The 25,762-nt window shown below is 43.5% G+C and overlaps 1 protein-coding gene across 2 annotated transcripts in view; it reads left to right on the forward strand.

Annotated features, from left to right (window-relative positions):
* SHANK2 (SH3 and multiple ankyrin repeat domains 2) overlaps window positions 1-25,762 on the forward strand; it is a 2,270,638-nt gene that overhangs the window by 2,196,652 nt on the left and 48,224 nt on the right. For both annotated transcript variants that reach the window (XM_069221873.1, XM_069221874.1), the window contains one exon: window positions 835-3,313. In XM_069221873.1, coding sequence (XP_069077974.1) covers window positions 835-3,313 — 2,479 coding nt within the window. The remainder of the gene's footprint in view (window positions 1-834; window positions 3,314-25,762) is intronic.

Genomic DNA, 25,762 nt, shown 5'->3' on the forward strand with positions numbered 1-25,762 from the left:
CATTATATTTAATTTATCCCTCGTGGCATGTCTCCTGCCCCTCTAGCACACAGTACAGACAGCACTGAATTCTCCGGCCCAGAGTGTGGTGCCATCCCAATGAAGCAAGAAGATTCCATTAGGTGTGTGGGCTTGCTGTGCTAAATAGTGTTCTGGGACGTGGAATGACAGCCCTTGCGGATGACAGTTGATCATTAGGTTTAAAGTACCACAATTATGGGGCTATCTTAAGCTCCGTCAATTCAATTAGGTTTTGAGATCCTAGAGGATAATGGCATTTAACTTTCATTAGTTAGAAGAGATGAGCCTCTATATTTTAGCCCCTTCAGCTCCCTTTGATGAACATTTAGGCAAAACTGATCCTCTCCCTTCAAAGATGGTGTCCACTCATGATCCTCAGCACAGAAAGCACAATAAAAATTAGCAACTGACTTGCAGTTTTTGGCCTTGGGTGTTAGTTGTGTATCATCCATGAAATAATTTGTGCTCTCAAAAAGCATTTAATGGAAAATGTCTTGAAGAGGGTAAATTTCTTCTAAATCAGCACATATTGGAGAGCTGGTATGCAAAAGTGTGCTGTGATGGCAGAGGAATTTGTTAACGTTAATCGGTGGAAAACAAAGTGTACCACTGCATATTATTTTTTATACATTATATGTTTAGTTAACATTCGCTTTCCAATGTACAAAATTTTACTCTATAGATATTTTAATAGTTTGTACTCTTGGGTAGGGGAACTTGTGTTATTTGCAACTTATTAAAAACATGTAATCAAATATTTGAACCATTAGGCAAATTATGCCCAACCTGATCAAATGTCCCTGTTTTTTACAGGAATAACTGAGGAAGAAAGGCAATTCCTAGCTCCTCCCATGTTGAAATTCACTAGAAGCTTATCCATGCCAGACACCTCTGAAGATATTCCTCCTCCACCAGCAACGATGCCACCTTCTCCTCCCCCTCCAGTCCCATCACCATCACTCTCCCCATCCCCTTCGCCTTGCCCTTCCCCTTCACCCTACAATTCTCCCAAGTCGCCTACACCGCGAGGATATGGGACAATCAAACCTGCCTTCAATCAGAACTCGGCCACCAAAGCTTCCTCTTCTGTTGTCCGATCTGACCACATGGGCACCCTAATAAGAGACAAAGGAATGTATTACAGGCATGAATCAGATCGCTATTCCTTGGACTGCGAAGATTTGTACAGTAGGAATTCTTCACCTCAGCCAAACCTCAGAAAACAGAGGAGCCATATGCCGGAAAACCCTTATTCAGAAGTTGGAAAGATGGCCAATAAAGCTGTCTATGTTCCTGCCAAACCAGCAAGGCGAAAAGGAATGCTTGTAAAACAATCAAACGTCGAGGACAGTCCAGAGAAGACCTGTTCCATTCCAATCCCAACTATCATAGTAAAAGAACCCTCCACCAGCAGCAGTGGGAAAAGCAGTCAGGGAAGCAGTATGGAAATTGACCTCCAGTCCACGGATCAGCCAGGACAACTAAAGCCGGATGACAACTTGACTACCAATAGTCCTTTTGCAGCTGCCATCGCTGGAGCAGTCCGAGACAGGGAAAAAAGACTGGAGGCCAGGCGAAACTCACCAGCTTTTCTTTCCACAGACTTGGGAGATGAGGATGTCAGCCCCACACCAAGTCCGCGGCTAAGACACTCAAAGTCTATTGATGAAGGAATGTTCAGTAAGGATGAAAGCTTCAGGAATTTCATGGCACCATCTTCTTTAGTTGTTAGTAGGGTGAGTTCCAACAATCTCAATGGTAATGCATCTAATAATGCACTTGACCTTGCTAGCACAAGGATATTACATTCTTCTCCCAAAACAACAAAAGCTTCTGATAACAACGGTATAGCACCAAAGAACAGCAACACCAACGTCACCAATTCAGGCAACTATGTCCATCCAGTCACGGGCAAAGTCCTTGATCCAAATTCACCATTAGCACTTGCTCTAGCAGCAAGGGACAGAGCCATTAGTGACCAAACAGAGGAGAGTCCCAGCAAAGAGGATGCAGTGGTACCTGATCTTAATAAGCCCCTTTTCATCGATACAAAAATGAGATCTAATGTAGAAACAACATTTCCAGTTACTACAACCACCAGCAGGGCAAACCAACGGGGCCAACTACGAAGGCAGCCAACAGAGAATAAGCATGAGCCAGATGTCAGCAAGGAAGACAAGCGTCCAGAAGAAAAGAAGAACATGCTCATAAACATTGTTGATACCTCACAGCAGAAGACAGCTGGTCTGCTCATGGTTCATACAGTGGATTCAGCAAAGCAGGATGACAACTCGGCAAACGAAAATGAGGACAAAGAAAAGAATATGGCCTCGGAACTCCCTACATCTAAATTTCAAGAAAGAAATGATGCCCTGGAAGATTCCCTACCAACAGCCAGTGCTCCTGAACCACCTGCAACGCATGGGAAAACTATTGTGCCAATTAACTCAGTCGATGAGCCAGTTATTTTACCATTTCGTATCCCTCCACCCCCATTTTTGTCAGTTGACGTGGATGAAGATTTTCTTTTTACTGAGCCATTGCCCCCGCCCCTTGAATTTGCCAACAGCTTTGACATTGTTGAGGATCCCTCTGGCTCAGGGCCTACTACGCTGGCAGACTTGCTGAAGCAGAGGAAAAATGGGGCCCTTGCCTCTGCTTTATTTAACCCTAACCTAGGAACAAACTCTTTAGAAAGTAGGAAACATGTGAGCCTTTCAAACTGTTTGCCTGCCTCATTCCTTCCGCCACCTGAACATTTTGATAGTGTTACTGACTCTGGGATCGAGGAGGCGGACAGTCGGAGCAGCAGTGAGCATCATTTAGAGACGACCAGCACAATCTCAACAGTGTCCAGCATTTCTACCTTGTCTTCAGAAGGTGGCGAGGCCCTGGATACCTGTACAGTCTATGCAGATGGACAAGCATTTCTGGTGGACAAACCTCCAGTACCTCCCAAGCCAAAAATAAAGCCTGTGGTTAGCAAAAGCAATGCACTTTATAAGGACGCCCTGGCTGAGGAAAATGTTGATAGTTTTGTGATACCACCTCCCGCCCCACCCCCGCCTCCGATTCTTGCACAGCCCAGTACCCCTAAAATTTTACAGCCAAGAACCTCAAAATTATGGGGGGATGTGCCTGAGGTCAAAAGCCCAGCACTCTCAAGCCCTAAAGCGAACGTCATCAGCGAACTGAACTCTATCCTGCAACAAATGAACAGAGAAAAGTCCACAAAGCCTGGTGAGATGTTAGAATCGCCTCCGGGAATGAAGTCTACGAATTTCAACACCAGGTAATTCAAATAATGTCAAAGCATTTAAAATGTTTTGGTAATTTGTATGAGGAATTGTAACTTTTTGTATGTTAATTCTGAAATTTGAATGTGAAAACAGTGGCACCTTGGTCAACAGGAGCAAGAAGACACTTGTCCCAAAATTTTAAACTCAGTTTAATAGAAAAGTCAGTTTTGTGGCCAAAGACTTAACACTATTTCATTGTGAAGTTCAAAGAGCCTCAAAGCTATGCTAAAACTAGAGCTTCTCTCTAGAGGGTGAATGGTGAGCAGCTTTGTGAAGGCCACTTCCTGACCATGCTAGGATTGAGTGAGAGACAGGATGTTATTAAGATGCAACATTATTATAAACTATTCGAAGAGCGATGCATTATACAACATTAACCATGATGTGATCGAGCAATGGTAGAGCTGCAGAAGGAGGATGGATGCAGGAGTGCGCTGTTAAATCCAGACACATCTGATCGTCCTTTAGCTGATGCGTCTACACACTTAACCAACCGATACTTTTCTACTTTGTGGCATGTACCATGATGACCAAAGTCAGAATCATTTTATTTCAGGGGCAGGCAATCATGACTGATATATAGAAGCAGAACATGGACAGGCATGGGTAACTGAGGTACTGATATAGGGAAATATGACAATTTGTGCAAATGACTTGCATCGTTCAAGCTGGGTCGATTGTTGGGCCCGGCAGAATGAGACAGTAGCCCAGGAAGCCACAAGCGGAGGGCTCCAAATTGTCCCCAAGGCCAGGGTCAAACTGGAAACCAAAATCAGCCCTGACAAAAATGTTCAAGCCAGCCCCACACTGTAGGAGCCAAGCCAGGTATGGAGCCGTGGAGGCGTTTGCATTTGGCAGCCGGTCCAGCTCAGAAAGCCTTGCCTGCTTCCGACTGGGAAATCGCCAGTGGCAGTCTGCCCCTGCCTACAGCTGCAAAAGGGAGTAGGCATTGCGTTAAAAATCAGTGCAGGGCATGCCACCCTTATCCCCTTCTGCTTACAGCTATAAAAGCGAGAAAAGATGGCTTTAAAACCAATGCAAGGGCACGTGCAATGATGCAAAAGAAAACCAGCCTCTTAGACTTCTCACTAGCTCAATGGAAGGACCCACTAGGCACTTCCTACTTTCAACCAAAACCTTCTCACAGTAAGTTCATTCCTAACTGCTAAGTGGAATGGCCTCACTGAGACAACAGGCTGGGACTCAGCTGCCGGAGTAATAAATGGTGCCTGTAAAATACCATTACCTCTGTTAAAGATACTCGTCAATTTCAACCGCTATTGAGCAATGGCTGATTATAAATTTTGCATCTACTCCCAGCCTGCCATTTGACCCCATTAGTGCACTATGCATGGTGGTATTAATATAAGGAGCTGTTAAGAGTCCATTAATACTACATTCCACATGATGAGATGGTGGGATGAAAGGCAGTCATTGGCGACGAGTCTGCATGGGCTATTCTGCAAGCATCTATGACTCCCTATTCTTCAAGCGCTGGTTTCTCCTTGACACACATACAATGTGGGGCAGCTGGCTCAAAGGTGTGACCAACCTGATATTCCAACGTCATGTTTTCTGTGACGTTTTCATTATTTTTGTATTTGAGGCAAATTGAGGCTCCTGTGATATGCGGGCCTTACAAAAACCGCAGCAGATAGGTGCATGTATTTTATTTTGCGAATTTTTTGCATTTCCAAAATTGCAATTTCTGAACCAGAAATCGCAATTTTGGAAATGCAAAAGCCCAGGGTGCTGGGGGCCTAAGGACCCCTCTGCTGCACCCCAAAAATGTTTTGGGGGACATGTAAGGTGCACACATGCCAAAAGGGCATGTGTGCTTTACATGTTCAATTTAAAAATGCATTTTAAATGCATTTTTACATTTTGCACCAGGTTACCACCTGGTTTAATTTCATGGTATTTTGCATGTGCAAAATGCCATTCTGTGAAAAATCGCAATTTGCGTTTTTTTGCAGCATCGCCTTGTGATGTGGATTTTGCAAATCGCAAATTGCGACTCGCAAAACCAGGTCACAACGCAAGAAATCGCAATTTTAGTGATTTCTTATTTGTGGTCTGCGAATGACTATCATGCATCGCAGACCACTTTTTTGCACTCACAAAAATGGCCGAATTTTGCGATTTGCACCGTTTGCGAGTGCAAAAAAATTTCATACATCTGGCCCTTTATCTTTTACTAGATTTTTTTTCTATTTTTGATTTGTTTGAATCGTTTGTTCGAAAATTGTTTGAGAAAGAAAGCGGTCACATAGTTAACACAAAATGTTATTGGGTTCTTTAAAAATATAAATTGCAGTTAATTGAACGAAATGAGCTAGAAACAACAAAACCCAGACAAAATCCAAAATGGGCTGGAATTTAGGAAATCCCGGAACCTCGAACTAGTTAATAGTAACACTTGACCCCTCTCTGCTTACGGTAGTAACTGGATACAGATTACATTTGTAATTAGTCATAATCACCAAAGGTCACAATTCAGTTTCCTATTTAACGGTATAATGAAACAATACGCAGAATATTCTACTTGTTTGTTTGTTTTTAAAAATACGGTTTTCTTGTATTATGTACTTCTCGAATATTCGTCTCAGTTTCAAATACTGTACAAATTTGATCAGATGCTGCAAAACATCTCAGCTTTGTAAGATTGCTTCCACTGGTGTTCCTGTCAAAGTTTAGCTTGTAAACGGTTCTCAAGTAAATATTTCTGTCTTGTAAAGATACATTTTTGAAACGACCTCCTTTCAAGGTTTTTTTATTTTATTATTTTTTTTTTTACAAATAACACACGTTTGTAACATATCCATCAGCCAGTATTGTGCCCCCTCGTCCTTAAGCAGAATGTAGACATTCACATATTGCAACGTAAAAATAATAATAAAGCGAAAAATGGGTTAGAGTGCATCACAAGATCCTGAGTATCAAGCCGGTTTTAAAACATGTGTGGTGTGCATCACATGTCCCAATTACCCATTCTGCTGTACCCCCATTTGAAATTGAACCTTTGTTCATCTCAGGACCATGAGACCCCATTACCACAACTTATCCCTTTAGTGAGGTCAAACCTCTCCTTCGCTCAAGCAGCAGCCACCACTGTCCTCACATCTCTTTCTGCTGCAGTCATCCATCTGCCACCTTTTTCCGGGTCAACGGTTCCTAGGTCTTTTCCAGATGTACAATACCCCACTCTTCCATGGTGGCTTAACATCATCCTTGGCTACCTTGGACAGGAAAGCGTCCCGAGGCAGATCCTCTCCTTTTACATAGCTCTATGAGAATGGTTGTTACTGCCCCAGCCTACCTATGAGCTCACCTCGCCAATGTGTTGCCAGCAGGGATCTGCTGCTTTTCCACATCATTGCAGTCTTTCTTTCCACCAGTATCAGAGCCACGTCAGCAAACCTGACTGCTTCTTTATATGTCTTAGTCCTTGGCATTGCTCCCAGCAGGCAAGCCCTGGACACCCCCTAAATTTCTAGCCCTGTTACCTGGTTTATTTGATTTACTATACTTGCTCATTAGGGCGATAACTGTACACTTGACCGAAACATATGCATAAAATCTATATTCTCAGCTGCACAAGGGGCAGACTTGTCTGATACATTCCAAAACATTCTATATAGCCTACTATAGCCTTAGAGCCCACTGTAGCGGGCTATACCGCCCATGACATGCCCGCTCTAGCGTTAAAGACCAGAGCAGAAGGCGAGGGCCTTTAACAAGGGAGCAGGACTTTAATTGGCGCTATAGCTACGAAGGGCTGTAAGACTATTAGAACATTCGGTTACTAGAGGGCAGAATGTTCAAATAAATAAAACAAAGTCCTCCCGGAGCTGTTGTTGTGAACAAAGAACATTGGAATGCTGACACTCCAGGCTTTTACCAGCCAGTAAAAACCCAGAGCACTCCCCCACATTCCAATGTTCTACTGGGCATTAGATATGCACAGTATAGTATATGGATATCATGTTAGCTGAACTTGTGTTTCTGGAAGCCATCTTAGGACAGCCGATGATCCGTTACCATTCATTGTCTAATATTTCCTCCCCCACTTCACAAAGCCATCATTCCCTAGGTGACAAAATTTTAGTTTATGATATCAATGGTAGTATCGGTGGATCGATTTAAAAATACAGTTCACTGAACGAGCATTAAATACAAAACCTGAACAATGTTCGTAAAGGGTTTGGATTGGGAAAAACCCTAAACCTGGGACCAGGTGACGGTAACACCCGGGCCACTTTAGCGCTGGTCAGCGCCCCCCAAACCAGGTCAGCACCCAGTGAGGCTGCACTGCTCACACGGCCCTAAGGCCAGCCCTGGTAACACCTCGCATCTCTCTGCTGACAGTACGTAACTTGATTTGAAGTATATTTGTAATTAGTTTTAGTCACCAAAGTCCCAATTCAGTTTCATCTTTTAATGGTTTAGTGTACAAATTCATACATTATTTTATGTTTTTTTTAACTATTAAATACATTTTTCATTAACTTGTAGAGTTACTTTGATTTCTTTTATGTGGAAATCCGTAGTGAAATTAGATAAATTAATCTTGGATTTGTTTTGTAATTACGTTTTACGTGACCACTATGAAGAGTTACAGTGATAATATGGCATATCGATATATAAAAACACTATGATGCTGAACATGTCCTCATACTAAAATGCATCAACCACACACATCCTCAATGCGCCATGTATGGTAGGAAACATCACTGATACCCATGAAAAAAGATTAAGCTTGGCTTCTGAAAAAGATTCCTAAATATCAATCTGCATTGCATTCTATTAAAGATCTCCACCGGTAGAGAAAATAATCTAATTTAATGCTCTTTGTATTACTTTTAAAGCCCTTCACAATACGGCTCCCAAATACTTCCAAGATAATCTCAGTTGGTATGTGCCTGCTCGTAATGTGAGATCAGTAACCTCTATGTGTCTGTCTGTACCAAGATTCAAACATGCAACTTGGAGTTTATTTTTAAAAACCACAAATTTATTGAATATGCTTCCATGGAGGGTGAGAAACTGCTATGATATTCTAAAATTTAGGAAGCTGATTAAGACCTGGCTTTTTACTCACTAATAGTAGTTTAGACTCCTTTCCTGTTCTTTACTCTGTCAGGGCTAGCTCCAAGACGCCCATGGAGATTTCTTGCGCTTTATAAATACATTGAACAAGCATCATATATTAAGTATTTCTCAAATATCCGTGTCAATTTCTAGTTAGCAATAAAATGTAAGTCTAATGAAATCGTGGCAAGACATCTCAGCTTTGTAAGAAGTTGTTTCCATTGCTGCTTCTGTCCTCATCTAGGTTAAGAGCATAGTTCAAAGTTTGACTTCTAAATGATTTTCAAGTTTTAAAGAATCAATTTTGAGAAATAAGGAAAAACGTGTGAATAAGTATTTCTGTCTTGTAAAGGTACATTTTTAAAATGACTCTTTTAAACTTAAACAAGAACATTAACATCAGATTTGTTTGGGAAAAAACTGTTAGCAATGAAATAAGGGAGCATTCGAGCGAATGTGTTGGATATCAATTAAATACAAACTCCCATGAACAAATATTCCTTTGATCTGAGCTCCAAAGGGAGGTTTTGTTACACTGGCAGGTCCAAGGATTTAAAATAACTTCTAAAAGGGAGTACTCTTGGTGGGATTTCAGATCCTTACTAATTGTATAATGCACACATGCTGAGCTGTTCGAGAACCCACATAAGCTAGTAGAGTGCATGCTTTACACGCGTTACACTTTAGACAAGCCAAATGAGGAAATGTTCTAGGTTGCAGTTTGCAGGTCACAGTTTCAGCCCACAGCATATCGAGGGTATCAGTGCCCCTACTCAGAACTGAACCACTCACTCGTCTAAAGGTCCTTTAGTCAAAAATGGACCAACAAAAACTTACCTTCAAACCATTATCACATCTCAGGTCAAAAAGCTAATAGTTCGGTATAGTTGTGTCCAGAATCACTCAGTTAAGGGAAGTGGGACTCAATCCTACTCTGCCGTCTCCCGTATCAATGATTGTGCACACGCTTGCTAGGTTAGACCTACTATGTCTAATATCTCCTTTGATTCGTCTGTCTGTAAATCTGTGAAAAGCAAGGCTGTCACCCACATATTGTGGCATTCTTCATCACCCGGCTTCCGACAATCAGATCATGAATGTGATTCGAGGTGGGCTCTTTCACTAGTCTGGAAACAAGGTTTTTTTGTATTACACCAGATAAATGAATGTTAAAACAGGGCTGTTCTTCTTACTTTCCTTATTCTGTTATGCCCTGCCTGGGTTAAAAAACATTCTGGCTCTGAGGGCAGATAAGGGATATTATTGTCCTTTCTTAGCTATATGTTTCATATGACTTTTCAGTCTCCACATGGTCAGCAGCCTTCATCATGATAGATTCTAATCTCTTGCTATAATCATTCTAATAGCAGACTCCTATTTCTATTAATATATCATAGGAACACATTGGTAATATTTGTGAAAAGGCTCATTTGTAATATTTGTGAAAAGGCTCATTAACATTAAAACAAAAAGTAATATGTTACTATTTCTTGGTATAGTGCACTCTTTGTTTTTTTGCTGTAGGTAGCTAAAACATCTTCAGTACAGGTATTTCATAATTGCCTTTGATATTTCACTTTTTGGTTTTCCCAGGATTACTCTCGCATAGAAGTATGTGGGTAGATTCTAAACGTACACTAGTCCTAACCTACCAAGAGTGTGCAAACTCTATATAGTTGTCCACATGCACTTCTTTAGGTAAAGCCTCCTGAACAGCACAAGTTGCCTGGTTACAGAAGACCTAGGCTCAGATTTACAAAGACTTTGCTTCAGGATTGCATTACTTTTTTAACACAAACATGATGTAAATGTTGGTAGTAGCAACAATCCAATGAAAATTGTGATTGTGAAAGTGAAAGTGAAGCTAAGCTGCTTGAAGCACTGCCTTGCATTACTTTGCGTTAAGGGGGCATTCCATAGATGATCCACGGGCATTTCCATGAAACCACCCATAGGTTTTGACACAAATCCCTATTCACAAAGAATTGGAGGAAACATAACCAGGAGAATTGTTTTAATTTCTCCAAATTTGTACCACTTTGTGTGTGTTCTGCATGCTACAGTATGCTAACTGCATTGAAATGTCTTAAATGGCTTAAATTCCAAATTAGTTGTCATAGTCACAAGAAGATTATCAGCATACAGAGCTATCTTAGAAGATAATAGTTCAGGAGTGAAAGATATTATTTCTTGAGTGTTCAGTTTACATGCCAATGGTTCAATGTACCTAACAAACATCAAGAAAGAGAGTTGGGAACTCTGGCTTTATTATAGCTTCTTGTCAAAGCTCTGAGTTGGCTAGTACTTCAACTGTTGGTTTACAGTAACAAATCTGCATTTCTCTAAGAAATGTAGGAGCAGGCGCTTCTCAGTGGAATCTGTACCAGTAAATCAGTTTAGCAGTTGAATGCTGTGGCTGCATCAATAATGTGTATAGCTAAAGGTTTCACAATGTCAATTGCGGCTTTAAAGTACTATGTTAGATTTTTAAGATCCCTTCTCATTTTTGTAAATTCATGACTCTATTTGACATGGTATCCATCTTCCTGACAAAATACAAGTAAACAATTTATTATGAAGTAAGTCAATAGTGTTCACAAAGTGGGGCATAGGTGCTGTTGGAAATGACCCTTTCTGCATGGTCATCCCAAACCTTTAGCCCTTTCCCCTCCACATTTTACTGTATTGCTTTTTGTTAGCCTTTGGACTCTGTGCACTTTTTCACTGCTGACCAGTACTAAAGCTTGTGCTCGCTCCCATAATCATGGTTTGATTGGCATATGCATGTTTGGCATAATTTACTTATAAGTCCCTTGTTGACTGATATACTCTACCCAGGGCCTGAAAATTAAATTATTCTAGTGGGCCTGCAGTATCTATTGTGCCACCCCCCTAAATAGCACTCCAAAACATGTCCCAGGCCTGTCATTGTATCCTGAATGCAGTTTCCTACTGATATGTCGACTTGGCATTTGAAACCCCGTGCCAAGCCTTAAACATCCCTATTTATTACATATAAGACTCACCTAATATAGGTCCTACGTAGCCCATGGGGCAGGGTGCTGTGTAATTAAAAGATAAGACGTGTACCATTATGTTTTACATGTCCTGGTAGTGAAAAGGGAAGTAACTGACATGTAGGACTTTTTAGGTCCTCCCAGACAGTGACACAATAGTGTTATTAGCAGAGGCTGAATGGCCCATCAACTGGCATGATGGGGTAATGGAGCTGAGGACAGCCCCACTTGCACCTGAATAGGCTGTGCCCTGTCTCCTCACAATAGGGCTAACATCCCTGCATTGTCACTGTAGCCAGCTTGGAACCATGGCAGGGGAGGCAGGAAACTTCCAGAACTTCAAATAACCTTTCCAGAGATTTCTCCCAACTTCCAAGAGTAGGAACACCAGGGTATAAAAATAGGGCTTTCGGACCCACTCTTCAGTTCACTACTGGACCTGCAGAAGGACTCTCAGAGGATCGCCTTCTCCTGCGACCCACTGTGCACTCTGCCAGAGTACTCTTCCAGACTGCTGCTGTACCTGGTAGGACTCTGTTGCTGACTGGAGCCAGCCTTGAACCCTCAGGGGCAAGGCCTGCTGGTGAGGCCAACATCTACACCTGAACCCAGGACTACCAGAAGTGACTCCAAGGGCTAGATAGCCTCATATTCAGAGCCACAGGGACATAACAGGCTCCCACAATCTTGAACCCACACCTAGACCCAGCCTGAGTGAGTTCTGAGCCCCCAAGAGTTCTCCATACAAACCTGGACCCTTGCTTGTGCTGCTGTAGGTGATCAGATGTCCGTGGTTGGTGCTTTTATAGGCACTCTTTTGAACCTTAAACTTTAAAAATTCATAACTTAGATTCTACTGATTGGATTTTTGTCATTTGGTATCAAATAATTTATTACCATTTACTCTATTTTTCTAAATTAGTTTGGGAGTTTTCTTGTGTTGTGTTTTCCCTTTCATTACTGTTTGTGTGCTGCATAAATACTTTACATATTGCCTGTAACTTAAGCCTGAATGCTTTTTGGGCCAAGCTACCCAATGTTAATTGCAGGTCAATGTTGACATTTAGATGCAGAAAGGTCGAAAAAGAAAATGGAGGAATTATCAACATCACATGGAATCAGGGAGTTGCATATACCTCGAAGCTGAAAATCTAAGTAGCTAAGAATATTCTTTAGCAACTACTGGTACAGGTATATAGGACTTTTCAATTTCTTTCTCTGGCCAGAAGGAGGATATATGGATTAATTAGGATCACTCTGAGGCCCCACAAGCTTCAACAACATATAATGTAGGAGGTTAACTTACGTTGAGGATAAGATCAAATCTGCACCTCCACTCTTACGGCTTTGCAATGTACATTTTACCTGATCTATACTTTGAGACGTTTGAACTTTGGAAAGAGCGCGAAGTAAGGCAGACTGAATATTAGGCTGATAGGTGTTTAATGTTCCTGGGGTGGATCCAGAAAGCTGCTAAAACATCCACATCCTCCATGTATAATTCCTGTTTATCAAAGGAGCAGAAAATGATGGGACTTGAGAAGCTGATGGTTAGGGCCCATGGCACTGTCATATCTAGCCCGGGCTTGTATCTTTATTTGAGCTGGATATCTAGGCCCTTCCACTTAGGATCAGATATCAAGACCTTGGGATCAGATATCAATGCAAGCTTGCGTTTATTTTTTATTTTCTGCTATTTTTTTTAGAAGTACGAAAAGAACACTTCTGTATTCTCTTTTCCTTTCATTAGGGTATTTCAATTGCAGACCTGCATTTGTTAATTTACTGATCCTGAACTCTTATTTTATATGCTTTGCAGTTTACAAATTTTTAGGAGAAGCTCTGAAATTAGGAGCAAGATTAGGGAAGCATATCAATTGTAATTGAATTTATATAGTGCCTACTACACTTGAAAAGGCATTGAATTGCTTCCGCCTAGGCAGCACGCAGCTCCAGAACCCAAGGTTAGTGTTTAGTCCAGTGTTATTGGTTATTGGGATTAGTTTTTGTGCACTCAAGCAAACTGACTGACTTCAGTTTCTTTGTGGTAAATTAAACTGATAGAGGTAAGTTGGGATCATTAGTGGGGAAAGCGAGACATGTAAGTGCATGCAGCTGTTTGGTGGTATTTATAGATGAGCTAGAGGAGAAGTTTTCAAGGGTGTCATTTAAAAAAAAGGAGAGATTATGATCTTTAAAATGACTTGTGGCCAATTTGCAGAAATACATGATTAGAAGTTAAAGCAAATATGCATGTTGATTAGGCAAGGTTGTACACAGAGAGAAGAGGCATGGAGGCTATGCAAAGGAAGGAAACCCATTTTAAAGGAAAAGGAGAGCTGACCATTAAAAGTTTTAAGTGAAGGATAGTTTTTCAAGCCATATTTTAGGAACATAGAGGGCACTTTTTTGAGAATGCATGCAATTTGAGGCGGCAAGACTGTGGGAAAATACATTGCATGTGAAGATAGTCCTGCTTTAGGTATGTTTGATAGAAATTAGATTCAGGTGAACTGCATTTCCACTAATATGCTGCTTCCAGGTCATTGCTCCTCGAGCGAGGAGAGCTGATCAGCTGAGGGGCTGGAAGCGTGAAATAATGGCTAGAGGGAAACATTAAAAGGAGATTTTGCAAATCCTGAAGCAGATGTCTACTGATGTTCATCCTCTCAACTTTTGTCCATAAGTATGAAGCACCTGTGGGATCCATGTAGGACACCTCTGGTTTGACATTACAATTTATTTTTATTTATTTTATTATTTGGGATTTTATGAAGTGCATACATGGCCCAAGGACCTCACAGCACTTTACAAGAATAAAGGTGCCAATAATCATCACGACAATACATTTGAGATACAGCAAAGGAAAAGAGAAAAACAACATTTGAGAGTTTTTGCGAGATCAAAGATTTAGTGCAAGTGTCTTTCAGAGAGAAGAGTGCTAGGTTCCTTTTTCAAGGTACCATGGCATGGGTCATGGGGAGGACCGCTGTAAGGGAATTCCAGGTTCTTGTAGCACTTTCCGAGGATGACTGGTTCATGTTTCACTTTCGTTTGAAGGGTGAAGGCTCCAGGAGAAGGGAGTGTGCATTTCTTGATCCCCGTTTTACGCCCAAGATTTTCAATTCTCCAGTTTGGTAGATGGACGAAGAGGAATGCAAGGCCTCATAAAGAATTGTTTTAGGGGTGGCTTCGGCGTTTTTAACATGTGAGGTTGTTATGTGATTGGGTAAGGCATGGCACATATATAGCATCTGTTTATGTTTGCAGTTTAGTTTATGTTCTTGGTGAATTGCAACTTTACGATGGACTAATCAAAATAAACTATTGTTGACTCACTGTGGAAGTTATCTATGAAGTACAGTCCTCTCCGCGAGAGGGTGTCAGACACATCAGATTGTACGCGGTACAGGATGCTGAACATATGCTTTACCTATGGCTTATTTTAAATTAGTAGCCTGGGCATTTGCAGACTGTGCTGAGAGGCCCTTTGCTGGTGGGTAATAGTTAGCAAGAGAGGGTGATGGTAAACAGGTCTGAACCACGTTACTTTCAATGATCATGAAACATGTCACAATATGTGACCGGTGCAGACCCCCAGAAGCAGGACCGATCTGCAGTGGTAGCATCTCCGAGCTGGGATGCAGCTTAGCTGAGCTTTGAGACATCAGGACATAGGATAGCACAGACAGGCTTTCATTAGGAACACCATGAACTTAAACCAATGTGAATGTGACAACTGCTGGTTGTATGGAGTGTCAGTGTGAAGAAATATGCATCAAGGAAGTAGATTTGAGTGAGCCAGGGTCAACAGAGTCTCCAAGTGTGCTAAGAGTTGGGAGTCATGGAGGCAGAGTCTGCAGGGCTCACACTGGTTATAATTGTGCACGTGAGATGTGCAGGACAGGTCATCAGTTTCCTTGATGTGCGACGTTTGACCCCACACCTATAAGCAGAGGTGATTATATGGCAGACATGTCCACCGTGGGCAGCATTTAGAGTGAGGTACATGCCCTAACCTTTCCTTTTGGTGCCCTGCAGAGGTATCCTTACTTCACCAGGCAAGCAACGAGCGGGAGATAAACTGGGCATTCGTCAGTAAAGGTAACACTTTTTCACTGTTTCCTGAAATGGCAAAATTACACGAATGCAACTGTGTTTACTTGCAGATTTTTTTTCTGTAAAGGTAGCTCTCTTCAAGCTATCTAACTTTAGTCTTCTTTTCTCAAAGGAGGTCTCTGGTCAGATCCCCCTATGATTGAATAGTCCTGGTGCAGAGAGCATTTGGCATATCTCGGTGCTGGTAAAGTTCATGGTGTTGTGGAGCCTTTGGCATAGCAAGTTTCTCTATCTGCCTGATCTCGCTTGCAGTATGTGTCACACAATAGTAGGATCATTTGCACTCCTCACCACTTGGTTACATGAAAAACTCGTCTGCGTAGAACCCTCTCCCTAGCCTTGCTCACCTCTGAACATGTCACCTCTAGTTAGGGCATGCTTATAGGTAATAATAGGGGCCACGTGATGAGCGCAGGACTGTACATGTCTATAGGGGCCACATTGTCGGTATCTACCTGGTGTATGCATGGATGGATGTTGTTACATATTGTGGAGCACTTTGTACAACTCACTTGTTATGAATGCATGCAGGCAGTTACTAGTGAATAAAGATATGTATATACATAGAGGCTTTGGTCAGAGCTGACTGGTTTCCTATCCATTTAAAATAAAGAACCAGAACAGAAAGCAGAGGATGGGACAGGATCTGGCAGAAAGGAACTTCAAGAAGTCATCTGTAGGGACCAGGTGCTTTACCTGAGAAAACAACAGCAGATTCTATATGTACTCTCTGTATATACTGATCTAGGAGTAGATGCATGTGGTATTTATATGAGCCGTAGTACCTGGAATGAAAGTTTTTGTGAGCAGATGCATGTTTAAAGTGCTTTGTGTCTGTGTACATCAGTTCTTGTGAGTAGGCATATGCAGGTATCTATATGGGGCGCCGAGTCTTATATGTCAGTCCTGGATGAATGTATGTGTAAGGTGGTTTGTGTCTGTGTACATCGGTTCTAGTGAGCATACATCTGTATGTATCTATATGGGGCGCCAAGTGTATATATGTCAGATCTAGATAAATGCATGTGTAAAGTGCTTTGTGTCTGTGTACATCAGTTATAGTGAGTAGACATCCGTAGGTATCTATACGGGGCGCCGAGTCTTATATGTCAGTTCTGAATAAATGCATGTGTAAAGTGTTTTGTGTCTGTGTACATCGGTTCTAGTGAATAGAAATCTGTCTGTAGATATCTATATGGGGCTCTGTGTCTTAAACATCAGTTCTAAATACATGCATATGTATTGTGCTTTGTGCCTTTGTGCATTACTTCTGATAACCTGTCTGTAGGTATCTATGTGTGGCTCTGTGTTTCAGATATCAGTTCCTCTAACTAAGTGCATATATGCATGTGTAAGGGGCATATTACTTCTATCGAGTAGAAGTCTGTAGGTATGCCTATGTGGCTCTGTGCCTTATATGTCAGTTCCTTTACATAAATGTATGTTTGAGGTGCTTTGTGTCTGTGTGTATCAGTTTATATGACTAAAAGTATGTAAGTGGCTTTATGGCACTCCGTGTGTGTATACATCAGTTCTTATTAGTAAATGTGTGTATGTATGTGTAAGGTGCTTTGTATCTGTGAATATCAGTTCCATGTATTAGGCGTCTACATTCATCTATTTGGGGCTCAGTGTCCCTGTGTATCAGTTTGTTTAAGTAGATGCATGTATGCATGTGTAAGGTCCTCCATTTCTGTTTATATGTGTGCACATAAGAAGTCTGTAGGTATCTATATGGGGCTCTTTGTCTGTGTAGACCAGTTGCTCAAACTAAATGCATGTGTATGGTGGTATGTGGCTGTTCTGGTGAGGAAAGGGATGTTGGTGTCAATAAGGGACACTCTGTCTGGATATATCAGTTCTTAGAAGATGAATGTTTGCATCTACAAGGTGCTTTGCATTATGTAGGTAATTTCCAGTGAGAAGAGCCCGAGGGTGTTATTTCTTGAACGTTTCTAACTAGTACCCTGCTGTGGGTGTGGGGTGACAGATGGTGCTTTACTAACTAAATAAATAGATAAATGAATAAATAAATAGATAAATAAATATGCGTGTACGCTTCTGCGTAGTGCTCCATACCTGATTTTTCTAATGAGTAAGATGGTTCTAGGCATCTGTATTGGGCTCTGTCCATATAAGGTGCTTTGTGTCTGCATGGGCCAGCGAAGTGAGATGCTTGGTGCCTGTACATACTAGTTATGGCGAGTTCATCTATAATGGACTCTGTGGCTATTAGCTCTGATGAGTAAGATGCATGTTGGCATCTGTCTAGGCCTCAGCCTCTATACATAACAAGTAGTGAGCAGAGTCACATAGCTGGATGATGCTGTGGGTTACATATAACGTTGAGTTCCTTCTGCCAGGTCTGCACCAAGCGCCTTGAGTGATGCTGTGAAGTACAGTTGTGATCTCTGCATAGAGGACTCCTGATGGGTTCACCAGTGAGCTTGCTATGAATTTTAACCTGCTTTGCATAACACATCGATGATGCAGTCACTGCACTGTCCGGGAGAGCTAATCATTTCAGTGTTCATATGGAGATTTTGACCTAGAGTCATGTAATTAAATTAGAGTTCATTTGCTTAGAACAAGCCACAAGCCAGATTAGGCCTTTCCTTTGCCTGTTATTACACACGCTTTTTACAAAAAGGTTAATTCGTAGCTGCTGATAGATTTTCGAATATTACAGCTCAGATTGCATTTTGGGCATGATTCTCTTTCTTTTGTGATTTTGCCAAAGCAGTAGCTGCTGACTCTGTAGCGTTTCTTCATCTAATGGAAAACCATTTGCAGCTGAATAATAAAGATGTCAGACCCAGTGTCTGAACATCCTACATGCTTTTCTTCTAACAAAATAATTTAATGAAGAGATGAAATTGATAATAACCCTCTTTATCGAATATCTTGTCTCAATAAAATCACCCCCAGGTTTTCCCTAGCTAAACTCACCCCCAGGTTTTCCCTAGCTAAACTCACCCCCAGGTTTTCCCTAGCTAAACTCACCCCCAGGTTTTACTACTCTACAAAATAATAATACTGCTTTTAATCCCTTCTCCTTCCCATCTGAACATGACTTGTTGGCCTTAATGCAACAGTCTCGTCCTACATGTTCTCCATACCCATATGCCCGGGCAAATATTTTCAACAACTGACCCCCTTTTAAAATCTCTGATATCAGACAGATTTCCAGGCTCTCCTTTTCTTCAGAGCCATCATATCATCTCCATGCTGCAAAGAGGCAAAGGTGTGGCCATGGCTGAAGAAATCAAACTTGAACCTGACCATCCCCTATAACCTTTGCGAAATAATTTTTTTCTAAATGCGAGGCTCTGTTGGATCCTTCTCTTGGTTGGATTGTCAGCCAGCAGGATTTTGTCTGGGTTATAGCACTGAACTCGTACAAACTGCAGCCCTTGTGGATTTACGCACCTCTCAGCAGCACTCAATACCATTAACCATAACATCCTGCATGACAAGCTTGTGAACTGGGATCTAAGAGCCAGATGTATGAAGCCAATTTGCATTTCTTAACCGTCCGAATCGGTATTTGGGGCCGTTAAGAAATGCAAACTAGGCTTTTCAAATGTACAAAGCCCTTTAAGGAATCGCAAATTGTCATTTCTACCCTGTAAAAAACGCAGTTTGTGATTCCCAGAATAGGAAATGCAAATAGGGATTTCCTATGTGCATTTCCTATTCTGATGTACCATGCATTTCCGAAATGCGATTTGGGCATTTTGGAGATGCAATTACCACCAACTTGAAGTCGGTGGTAACCAGGTGAAATTTTAAAAAGCACCACAAGGTGCCTTTTTTTAATTGCAATATAGCACACACATGCCCCCTTAAGCATATGTGAGCTCTACAGGTGCACCCTGATTTTTGGGGTGCACCAAGGGTGGCCTTTTTCCTATAACCCTTCCCTGGTTTTGCAGTTCCTAAATAGCGAGTTCTCAACAAGAAATCTTTATTTAGAAAATGCAAAACCGGCCCATTGACTCAAATGCAATGGAATTTCTTAATACCGATTTCCTAATAGCGATTCCTAGGAATCGCAATTAGGAAATCGCTATCTTTGTACATAGCATTTTGCATTTCTCAAATAGCGATTTCTATGAAGTCTGTATTTAAGAAATGCAAAATTGCATTTTCGTACATCTGGCCCTAAATCCTTGTCTCCCTGTCTTGGCTGAAATTCTTCCTTTCAGGTAGGACTCAAATATTTTTTCTCTTCGCCTTTCTCTTCTTCCTTTAAAAACATTGGTTTTTGCTTCCCAAAAAGTACATTTTTTTCACCATTATTGTTCAGTTTTTACAGGCGCCCTTTTCATGGATGTCATTTAGGGGTTGCCCGGGTCACAGGTGAGACCCCTGGCTTGCTCCTTGCTACCGCTGGCACCGCCTTTGCGACCCGTGGCCTCAGAGGTGACAAATTCAATGCCAGGAACACAGGGGCAGCGCATCCTTATGGACGTCATTTGTGGTCCACTCTGTTTTTGACACTTTTTTATGACACTAATAGTGAATAATATTTTAATATTATTTCTTATTAATATTTTATTCACTATTAGTGTGATAAAAATGGAGTACAATTAGCCGGGATGTGCCCTTCCATGGCAGCTGATGTAAGTAAAAAATGCTTTTAAATGTATGTTGTGTGCGTGCTTGCCGGTGAGAGTGTGTTTATGTGAGCGAGTGTGTGTGAGTTTGAATGTGTATTTACGTATATGTGTGTGTGAGTGAAAGTGGAGGTCAAAGGGCGTCTGATGTCACTTCCGCTACACATGGCATTTTGGCGATTTGGCGTCCATGGCACTTTGGCGGAATTGTCACAACAACTTGCTCCAGGCAGGCTTTTGCCGTTTGCCTCAAGACAGGCTCGTCCGAGGCTCGCCATCTTTTTTAAGACCGGCTGGCGCCATTGGCTCGAGTCAGGGTTGTACTAGTTGCGCCACTGGTTGGAGACAGAGCCGGTAACTCAAGGCAGGCCTGCGCCACTAAGCTCACGACAGGCCCCGCAACCCTTGGCTTGCCCAGGGCTCTCCCAAACCTACATTGCAATTTTTACTTTAGGTTTAAATAGACTGCATAACATTAAAACATGCTTATGAGTGAGTTGAGTGACCGTGCAGAGCTCATGGATGGCCCATATAAAATAAATACGTTCTTACGATTTTAATTTAATTATGTCTTACAGTAGCATCCAGAAAGAGAGGTGGGCTGGGCTAAAAGGAATCCTTCCTTATTCATAATTCAATTATGGCTTTTAATGGAAAGAAAATATGTCTTGAGAAGTAATTAAAAGCTGATTTCGTTTCATCTCCGCCCCCATTGTAACCTGTATTGTAACTACATTGAAGCCGGCATGTTTCTGTGCGGCTCGGGAAAACTCGCATGCAAAAGGGAAAAAAGAATGCTGAGAGATTTTTGTAAGGTTAACAGATTACTGTGTACTCGGCCTGTTATTGTGAGCCGGGTAGTTGCCTAGCAACGTAATGATCAGTGCAACCTCGAGGATCGAGTGAATATTGTTTGCCTTATTAGCAAAGACTGAAGCGGAGCACTGAAGAGAAGAAAGCGCCGCACAGCCCAGAGTGGAAATGACATCATACACCTCCGAGTTCATTAACTCCTTCGGCACTGCTTTGCCCGCCAGTGGGAAGAGCGTGGATGAGGTTGCTATGGTGACTGCTGCAGCAAAGCAGTCTAATCCTGCCCAACAGATGTCAGATGTTGTGGAATGCCCACCTAGCACATGTTCCAACAGAATATGCTGCAGTGTTCCGACTTCAAGTTCCCCCTCCCACAGGGCGAGGCGCACGACACACAAACTTGGTAGACAGAAGAGGGCGTCCATGCATGCTTTTCCCCTTTAGCTAGAGGTGGGCGAGCCAACAAATTGATAGGGAGAGCCGAGCCATGGGTCTGTGCACGAGCCAAGTCCTCAAAATATTTGGCTTGCAAATAATGCAACTAAGATCATGTTAGAATATGATGAGGTGTCTTCATTTGAGAAAAAAAAAGTGTATATCTGATAGAGAATTCTATTTGAGCGATTCCTTACCTTAAAATTTCCACCAGAGGTTAGACTGGATTCAGAGATTTTTCTTTGAGCAGTACCCTTGTGCACTGTCAGGTGACGACAGTCAACTCAATGTCTGTCGTTGGTGTTGTGGCCGCCATGATGACGTCACGGTCATATATAGGCGCCACCCAGGTGCACTGACGTCAGTTCTTTTCTTTCTGCTACAGCCTACGTGCAGATCTGGAGAAGAGCTACCCTCATTCGTTTTTTGACTGACTTTTCAACCTTTTCGTCTTGTGCGTTGAGATGTCTTCCCACAAGACCACATTCAAGCCATGTGACTCCTGTCACCGCATAATGTCAGTGACTGATCCGCACATCGTGTGCTTGTGGTGCCTAGAGCACGACCACGACTGAATGTCGTGCCCTGAGTGCCAGGCCATGGACCCAAAGGCTTTGAGGGAGCGGTCCTTAAAGCTCAGGGCGGCCTGCCACTCGCTCCGTGTCTCGTTCAAGAGGAAGGTCACGAGACGTCTCGCAGAGCCATCACCACTCACCCTCATCCCATTCCAAATCATCAGGACATTCAGTTCACGAGAAGAGGAAGTAAAAAAAAAACAAAGGTTCTTCAACTTCACCCTGTCGCTTGGATGTTGCCACGCAGTAGGAACACCTCCTGAGTTTCCGGGAGCCGGTTCCACCCCTACTCAATGGAGAGAATTTTACAAGCCCTTGTACCTCTATTTTGGGCAGAACGACCCTCCTGTGATGCCTTCGGGCCCCGTAGGGTTTGAGGGAGCCCCCTCAGAATCCAAACTGTCGGATTTGGCCTCCGCTATGGAGGGCAGTAATGGCTCCATTACCAGATCCGTACCGACACTGGTCGAGCCATCGCGACATTCCCCAGTGCTGGTACAGACATCAACGCTTCAGACGCCAGTCAGCCCACTATCGACATCGATCCCATACTCATTCCCGACTCCGATCTCTAGCCGGAATGACGTCCCTTGACGCCGATTCCGTCTTCAATGGGGACTTTGTTTCCCAGATTGGATCCTGACCCTTATGTCTATGGTCTTGGGCACAGTGAGAGTATGGAGGGGTCGCTGGACCCTTTAGAATCCAAGTGAGAACATCCTGAAATGGACTTGGCTCAGGAATTGGCCAAAGCCAGTGGTCTTGACACCTCCCCTGACATTGGCATGCTTTCCCCCCCTACCGTGGCTACGGAGGAGGGAGCCTCACATTCAGTGCTGGTGAGAAGATCAGCCGAGGTCCTGGGCTTCAAGCTTCTTTCTGTGGCTGTCAGGACTAACCTCTTGACTTAGGTGCTTCAGCCCCGGACTTCTACCTCTGAACCCCTTTTACCATTCATTGAAGCACTCACTGATGTCCTGCTGGGGACAGGGTCTAAACCCAGCACAGGGGCTCCTGTCAACAGGACAATCGCCCGCCGCCAAGGCCTGCACCTGATGGCCCAAAATTCATGACCCAACATCCTACGTCTGAAACGTTAATCATTCAGGCTTCTTCCGGCGCGTTCTCATCTGCACCCCTGGATAGGGAATCAAAACATCTGGACCAATTTAGGAAGAAATTATTTTCTTCCTACAGTCTGGCGTTTAGGTCCAAGGAACACTGCATGCCTTTTGGACCACTATTCCCATACTTCATGGAATACGGTCAACAAGGTGCTGTCACAGGTCCTAGGACATTCGTTCCCAAGCTGTTGCTGGCGGAAGAGATGCAGCCAAGTTCACAATTTGTTGTGGGACGGACACAACCGACTTATTAGGTAGATCGGTTGCATCCATGGTGGACTTGTGGCGCCATGCTTGGTTGAGACATCTGGCTTTTCAGAGGATGTCCAGCAATCGCTTATGGACATGCCCTTCGATGACACCCATCTCTACAGGGACAAAGCGGACTCAGGACTCAAGTGCTTTAAGGTGTCCTGGGCTACTGCCCGGTCCCTTGGCCTTGCAGCTGCTCCCTGCCCCCACCTCAATCCGCTTTTCACCAATTTCATAGCTACAGAATGGACATCCAGCCGCTTCCATTTCCCTTCCGCCACCATGCCGCGCATGCTGCCCAGCTTCGGTGTGGACGAGGATCTGGAATCCAGTGTTCCTGTGGATCAGGGAGCCAGCGATCGGCCCACTCCCCTCCCACCGCAGCCCCAAATCTTCCTAGTCCGTCGCTCCATCACAGACCAGTTGGAGGCAGGATTCACCATCACCTGCCCCACTTGGAATTCATCACAATGGATGGGTGGGTTTTGCAAATCATCTGAAGGGGCTACTCCCTCCCATTCGAGACTAGCCCGCCAGCCATATGCCACCATCCTACGATCGGATGACGGAGGATCACTTGGCACGTCTCCGTGAGGAAGTTATGGCGCTCTTGGTCATGGAACCATATAGAGGGTCCCTGTGCCAGAAGTAGGTTGTGGTTGTTATTCCCACTACTTTCTGATGTCCAAAAAGGACAAGGGCCTCCACTCTATCCTCGACCTCCAGTCCAGCAATCTCTTCTCCCGGCAGGAGAAGTTCAAAATGCTCCCTCTGGCTCAGGTGCTATCTGCCTTGGACCCTGGAGACTGTATCGTAGCATTGGACTTGCAGGATGCCTACTTTCACATTCCTTTCCTGTCTGCCCACCAACGTTATTTGCGGTTTGTGGTAGATCACAAGCACTTTCAGTTTACTGTGCTTCCCTGCAGCCTTACCAGCACCCCTCGGGTGTTCACGAAAGTGATGGCGCTGGTCGCAGCTGATCTGCACCAGTTATGAGTTTCAGTCCTCTCCTACCTCTACGACTGGCTGTTGAATGCAGGCCCGCCCCAGGCTGTCGTGTCCCACCTCCAGACTATGGCAAACCTCCTCCATTTGCTAGGGTTCAATATAAATGGGCCCAAGTCACACCTGAATCCCTCTCAGATGCTCCCTTTCATCGGAGCTGTTCTGGACACAGTTCAGTTTCGGCCTATCCTTCAGAGCGACAAGTCCAGGATATTCAGGCTATGATACCAATGTTTCAGCTTCTGTCCTGGGTTTTGGTGAGAATGACTAAGACTGCTGGGCCTCATGGCCTCCTGCATCCTGCTGGTCACACATGCCAGATGGCAATGTGGACTCTTTAGTGGGACCTGAAGCTCCAGTGGGTGCGGCATCAGGGGAATCTCTCCAACATGGTCCAGATCTCAGAGGGAACTGCACAATATCTGCAGTGGTAGCTTTCAAACCGCAGTTGGGTCAAAGGCAGATCCTTCTCCCTTCCCCAACCAGATCTGACAGTAGTTACAGATGTGTCACTCCTGGAATGGGACGGCCACATGGGGGAGGCGAAGATCAGATGCATCTGTTCTCCGGCGGAGACCGGGCTCCACATCAATCTTTTGGAGCACAGAGTGATCAGGCTTGCATTGAAAGCATTCCTTCCCTCTCTCAAAGGGAAAGTGGTGCAGGTGTTCATGGACAATACCACTGTGATGTGGTACTGCAATGTGCAGGGCGAGGTTGGGTCGTGGACCGCTTGTCAGGAGACTTTTCACCTCTGGACATGGATGGAACACCAGGGCATTTCCCTGGTGGTTCAACATCTGGTGGGATTTCTGAAAGCCAGAGCAGACAAACTCAGCCGTCAACGCATGGTCTATCATGAATGGAGTCTCAGTCTGGAGGTGGTGCAAGATCCCTTTCAGTAGGGGGTAGAGCCTCGATTAGATCTGTTCGCCTCCACAGAGAATGCACAATGTCAGCTGTTTTGCGCGCTGGAGTTTCCAAGGCAGCACTCGCTTAGCAACGCTTTTAATCTCGAACTTAGGCCTCCTGTATGCCTTTCTGCCAGTGCCACTTTGGTGTACTAACTCTTGCCCAGCAGTGCTCTACTTTTGGCACTCTTAAGGGTTATCTGTCTGCTATCCTCAAGTTACCTGACAACACTCCTTGTTTAAATCTCCAATTGTTGGGAGATTCCTCAAGGGTCTTACCCACATGTTTCCATGTACCCCGTTCCCCAGTGGGATTCAAACCTAGTACTCACTTTCCTCATGTGTGCTCCTTTTGAGCCTCTTCATAATTGTCCTGTTCGCGTCCTTGCCTTAAAAACAGCCTTCCTTGTAGCCATCACCTCTGAACGGAGAGTGAGTGAGCTGTAATCTCTTTCTTCAGAGTCACCCTTCATCTCTC

The sequence above is a fragment of the Pleurodeles waltl genome, chromosome 3_1 (genome assembly GCF_031143425.1).
Source record: "Pleurodeles waltl isolate 20211129_DDA chromosome 3_1, aPleWal1.hap1.20221129, whole genome shotgun sequence".
NCBI classification, from domain to species: Eukaryota; Metazoa; Chordata; class Amphibia; order Caudata; family Salamandridae; genus Pleurodeles; species Pleurodeles waltl.